This window comes from Cariama cristata, unplaced genomic scaffold, assembly GCF_000690535.1.
Source record: "Cariama cristata isolate BGI_N322 unplaced genomic scaffold, ASM69053v1 C11560962, whole genome shotgun sequence".
Taxonomy (NCBI): domain Eukaryota; kingdom Metazoa; phylum Chordata; class Aves; order Cariamiformes; family Cariamidae; genus Cariama; species Cariama cristata.
In genome coordinates, this window is record NW_009646155.1 from 715 (window position 1) to 6928 (window position 6214).

Below are 6214 nucleotides of genomic sequence, written 5' to 3' on the forward strand. Positions count from 1 at the left end.
TTAACTAGTCTAGGCAGGCATGAAATGATGAATTGTCAATTATTTAGTTACTAGAAGGCAAATTCCTAGAACCTGGATATTATACCTCTACAAGTTTTCCTCTGCTGAGTGGAAGGGGCGCGTGTGTGTATGCGTATCTCAAGAAAAGCAATCAGGACCTCCTTGTATTCATCTTCCCTGGGATGAGATCTCGGCCTGATCCAGACCCCGTCTGCCCAAACAGCAAGAGAAAATTCAGGGACAGACTCGTGGCTTTACTCGCAGCTGCAACTTGGGTTAAAGTTTCCATCCTGTCTCCCTCTGCCTGTTTTTACTGCATTGCGTCAAAGCAAGCTCCTGGATTTTCAAAGGTAAAGCAAGCGTTGCCAGTAGGATCCTCGCAACCCTGAGAGCATCTCGGCACACAAACGCACGCTTCCATCCTCCCTCCCACCAGTTTAGCTTAGCAGCGAGGCAGGACTGGGGGTGACAAACCAGGCTGGACGGTCACTGCAGCTCGTCGCTCTGCAGCTCATTGCCATGGCTGTGACTCACACGTTCCCTGCAGAGCGGTGAAAGCTCTCCTCTAGCTGCAACACATTAAAAATAACAGAAGGAGTGGGGATCGGACTGAGATACACTGCAAGGAGAAATTTATTTGCTGGTTTATCTCTAAATGTGCTGGTTTGAGAGCATCCCTAGCAGCCTGGTTGCAATGCTTTGGAGAGCTGTGAGCTATATTGCCTTCTAGCAGTGAAAAGGGTACAAAGAACTGAATGAAGGAGGAGTTTATCTGTGAAGAAAGACGTGAAAGAGGAAGCAAAATCAGGTACTGAAAAGTTAAAAGGAGCTCAGAGAAAGGCAGGACAGAGCAGTGGTTTTAATATACGCCAATCTATTTAACAGTGGTTTGTCTTTAATGGCTGTGATGAGTTCTGATGCGGTGCATATCAGGTTTTTTGCTCCGTAGGAGCAGAACCTCTCTCCCAAGTGAAGTGCCACGCTAAGCATTTTCTGATAGCGCACGTAGGTGAATTTCCAAGTACCATCTCTTAAGACTCAGTATTCTGCTGTTTGAACCAAGGGTATCACATACCAAAAGGAGCAGGTCTCTTGCAATCCCATCAATAGCCTTTAAAAGCACTGAGCAAAGAGCATGGTTGAGTCTCTGGCCCATGGTACCGCAAGTACCCCCCACCGCTCACCACCGCTCTCCTGGAGATAGAAAATAAAATCTGCTTTGTAAGAATAAGTCCACATAAACACAGAGAGAAAAAATCTCCATTGAAAGTAGAAGGGAAATGTGAAAAAGAAATATTTAAGAGAGATGCTGTTGAAAAAAGGGAAAAATAATTTACTTGTTTGTCTTCTGGTTCTCAAAAGCATCAAAAACCCCAAGAAAGTAGTGGGGAAAAAAAATTAAGCATTTGGAAATGACACTGGAACTCCCTGAACAGGAGTTACTGGACTTAGTACATATGCATACAAGCTCTGTTTCCTGAACGGTTTTACCAAAGCTGCTGCTTCTTTCTCCTGCTGTTTTTCCTGGGAACATGGAAAGAAAGAATTGTTTTAAGTGCTTACCTCATCCATCATCACCTTCTTTGTAACTCTTCCAACACTGAAAAGGGAGATGCTTTTGGAACACCCCTACAATTTGTAAAAAAAAAGACACCGCCTTTCTCTCTGAACATAACCATCAAGAACCAATGCAAACCAATTGGTACTATGAAGTCAGCGTACAAAACTACAAGTTACCCCAAAAGCCTATGCAAAAATCCATCTAGCCAAACGTGACTGTGGAAAGCTTCAGCGCAGCCTGTTTTAACATGGCTTTCCCATGGGTTTAGCTTATTTTAAAGGGTTTAATTTGCAACACTAGTCTAGTATTCGCCCTTAACACAAGGTTTAATTTTATAGATCAACTTTAGCTAATTGAAAATAAGCTCAGACCACAGGAGATAGACATTGCTTTCAGAATTGCCAGGATTTGCTGCTGTTTGAGCCGTTCCTATGTTGTGCCTGATCACAGATTACGCTTTTCTTTAGCTCACACTCAAAACTTTAAAAGGCCCCAACAAATTCTCAGAAGAAAATGAGCCTCTTCAGTCCATAGTGGACTGACTTAAGATGGCACCCTGGAAAGGTAGCTCATCCGAGTAGCAGAGAGAACTCCCCCTCTGTTGTCCTTCCCTCAAACACCTCACCACAGCTTTTTTTTTTTTCTCTCCTTTAAATATACAGACACTGCTCCAAGCCTCAGCTACAGTCATTCTTCCCTTTTACCACTGATCTGTCAGTCGTTGAACAACTTCCTACCAATGTTTAACACCCACATTTGCGTTTGGCTTCTGTATTGGTTTGTTAAAGTTTCTCCTTTCAAACAGGAAAAGGGAGCTTGTGGTTGTGTGCCTACCACAGCCCACTGAGACCCACCACAAAGCTAACAGCACATTTGGACACCAGTGCATTTTTACCATTGCAAGATTTCCATGTGAAATTTTACAGCCCCATCAGGACATTTTGTCCACCTACCAGTCCCCCAAGCATATCAGCTAGAGACAGAAACCAGCAGCCCATCTCCTGTTACACAGGCTAGAACGGTGAGCACGATACACCACTTCACCAACCTTTTAAGTGCATCAGTGACACGTGACACATACAAGGAATCTGTGTAAGCATTTCTGTAACTTTATTGACTAGCTTTATTGCACATACTTATTGAAGCCTCCGTTATTTTACCCACCCAAGGTTTCCATAATTATTTTAAATGCAAGTTAAAGATAACTTTCATTCCCATGACTTATTTTTTTTTCCCCCCATTTTAAATTTTAATGTTCTGAATCACCCAAGAAAGACATAATCCCTGAATTCATACGTGTAGACCATGCGGCATTCAGGGAGCAAGCCAGTGGGTGCTCTGCAAGCATACTGATACTCTGCACAGAGAGAAACATCATAGATCATTAACTTTAAACCTCAGTGGTCACTGAATTAAATATGTGAGACTGCAATTTTAGCTCAGTCAATCATCATTTATTCTGTTGATCTGATGAGAAAGCTATACTGCCTAAAAATCAAGCCTTCTTTTTCACTTCACTCTCTTCCTTTCCTGCTGCTTCTTTCTCTTCTTTCTCTTCCTTCTCTTCCTTCTCCTCCTCACCAGTTTCCTCAGCAGTTTCCTGAGACTCCTCTCCTTCTTCAGCTGCTGTTTCTTCCCCTTCTCCTTCCTCTTCCTCACCCTCTTTAGCTTCTTCAGATTCTTCCTTAGCACCTTTGAAAGACAAAAATATGTATTTCACATCTACATACTGTTCCTAATCCCAATTTAATGGGAGCCAGCACACCCGCACCCTTCAACCCCACACATTTGGATGGCAGTCAGCTAAACACGATGGGGCTGGCAACCGATTTTGCATGGAAGCAGGGACATTTATCTGGGACTTGCAGGGGAGAACAGAACCACACAACCAGCTTGCCCTAGGTTTCAGAAGGAGTGAAACACTTTCTTTTCAAAATGACGGCCTTGAAAAATACGAATTGGCTGTGGATCTATTGCTTTAAGCCTTATCCAAAGACTTGAGTTCAAACAGGAATCTTGCCATTGCTCTCCGACAGGCTCTTCAGCTATCACTTCATTACAATTAATCTTTACATTAATGAACTCCTCAAATAGTTCAATGATAACCAATGCATTTCAGATATGTTTAGGTTAAATCCTTCAGAGCTATGCAACTGAAGTTGGGAAAAGCAACTCTGGGTAACATTCCCTTTAAAATGTGAGTTTGGTAAATAAACTACGGGGCAGCAAGGAAGTGGCATACACTTTGCTTGAACAAGAAAACTAGCTAGACCTCAGGCAATAGATATTGCTATCCACTAAACTCAACGGTCACATCCACAGACATCAGCTGATGTTCCTATTACCACGGGCTACTCTTTGGGAAGTAGCACTTAGCTCAGGATGTCCTTGTTCCTTCTTTGAGGACGTCTGTAACAGCCAAGTACTGTTTGCTGCCAGATGAACATAACGTTACACACTGTTAAAGTATTACCATTCTTGGTTTTGGAAACTTGAATGGAAAAAAACACCCAGTGATTTCCAAGGGAGTATAATCACTCCTATAATCTGCCTGATACTGAACGTTTACCTTATCTTCCATTCAGTATTCAGGCTTTCCTGCTTAAATGCTGTGTGCTTAATCCCACGATCCTTTGCTCGTGCAAGCAGACAATGAGAGAGGCCTAACATCAGACTTAAGTCATCAGGATTTCTGGGTTTTAACCTATATGAGCAGGGTGAAGCATGAAAGAGAGGAATTTGAAAGTAACTACAAGTACCTTCCTCCTCTTCTTCAGCCTCTTCACCTCCTGCTTCTTCCTCACCTTCCTCTTTCTCTTCCTCCTCACCTTCTTCTGCAGGGGCTGCCTTGGCTTCTCCTGCTTTAGCAGCCTCAATCGTTTCTTCTATTTCAATCTGCTCTTCCTGGACATGACTGGAGTAGTACGTGGGGAAGGAACGGGTTGTCATCAAGTAGGAGCTGGACTGGAGACCACTGTAGGCAGACCTGCCAAAAGTCGGGGCAGCCTGGGTGTAGCCACTGGTGATGCTCCCAACACTAGTGAAACTGAGTCGGGTCTCTTCACCTTCCAGCAGTTTCCTAGCAGGAAAAAAAAGGCAAGCAGAAGTGACTTAGTTATGCTGCAGCAATATTCAGTAGATTCAGCTACAGACCAAGATACTACGATGCTTTGGGCAGCGCAAGTCCTGGAGACTGCGTACTCAGGAGTGCGAGAACTAGCCCATGATGAGTAACTATGCGGCAATGCTACCCTATCTTCTTGCAATCATTTAAGATTTTGAGGTGTGCATTACTGGTGTATTAATGCTTTTCCTTGTTAGAAGGAATAATGAGGAAAAAAACCTCTAGGATTAGGTTCCTATAGCAGGTGAAGCTAGAGGTGTATTTTGGTAGCCTGTAGGGTAGCAGAGAACAATGCCAATGTAACAATTTGATGTTATGTTTAGCTATCGGACAAGGTTTATAGCCACGTTCTCAATATTCCCCCTTGTGGCATTCACAGAAGCTCTGTTTCAGCATTTGCCATTTCTAACAGTATCTGGGACAAATTAAACTGCTATTTAGCAGCAGCTCTGCTGTAAAATATTTGCTTTGCAGGAGACTGCTCCTGTGAAAAGGATGTAAGGGATTTCCAGTTTTGAGAACACATCCATCTGTATTAAGAAGTTCCACTGAAAAAAAATCTCTTCACTCTAAGTACAGAACAGCTGTTTTTATCTGTAAAGATGGAGAACTGAGATCATATATGGCCAAGCTAAGAGTTCTATATGCATACACATACATACTATTATACTCACTGAAGTTTGCTACACTGAAGATTTTGCTCTAAGCAAATATTCTACCTCAAAAGCACTGCTTCTTCCAATAGCAAGACAATAGAAACGACCTGACTAAACTCTGACATCTATCTATGAAAATTTCTGCTGGAAGAATGATAAATAAAATGAATTCTCTCAAAGAGAGAACGCGAACCCTATCTGGGTTCTGACTTACTACAACATTCCCCCATCATACCTATATGCTGCAATTTCTATATCCAGGGCCATTTTCACATTGAGCAGGTCTTGGTATTCCTTCAAGTACCGAGCCATTTCACTCTTCGTGGTTCTCAGCTCATTCTCCAATTTGTTGATTGTATCCTGTTGGAAGTAACAATATTGACGGCGTAAAATTCTTAATTCTCCCATGCCTAGCAATAATACCGTCCAAGGGATTTCTCCAATCCTATTAACTTAATCTTGCTCTAGCAGACAGAGAGAAGGAACAGCGCCAACTCCACCTTCAGCCAAAAAGGCACCATTTACCACATCCCACCTTCCCTGCCAGGGTTTTCCCCACCCCTATGCCCACACCCTGTTATTCCACCCCTGTTTAATGTGAAGAGCCCAATTTTCTGCTATCCAAGGACTAAAGCGCGCATGAAATTTGCGTATCGCTTCGTTTTTCACCTCTTAAGTGCTTTTTCTAGTTTTAGCTTAAGGATATCTTTTTTTTTAAAGGCTATAGTTACGGTTTCATCGGTACACAGGCAAATGATGTATCGTGCATTACAGCTTTTCGGCATCTTGCGTTATGATTTTGCGATACCTTCCAGTTTAGGGATGCAGCAGAGCTACAGCACGAGCTAGCAGGAACGCCCCCGCAGCCAAGAC

The 6214-nt window shown here is 42.9% G+C and overlaps 1 protein-coding gene across 1 annotated transcript; it reads right to left on the bottom strand.

The window, feature by feature from the left end:
* Positions 1-2648: 2648 nt before the first annotated feature.
* Positions 2649-5698, bottom strand: LOC104168227 (neurofilament light polypeptide-like). The gene is made up of 3 exons (XM_009708746.1): positions 5577-5698; positions 4321-4640; positions 2649-3253 (listed from the first exon to the last, which is right to left on the bottom strand). Exons 1-3 carry the CDS (start codon positions 5651-5653, stop codon positions 3057-3059), a joined length of 594 nt encoding a protein of 197 aa, XP_009707048.1. The 5' UTR covers positions 5654-5698; the 3' UTR covers positions 2649-3056.
* Between the last annotated feature and the right edge of the window lie 516 nt (positions 5699-6214).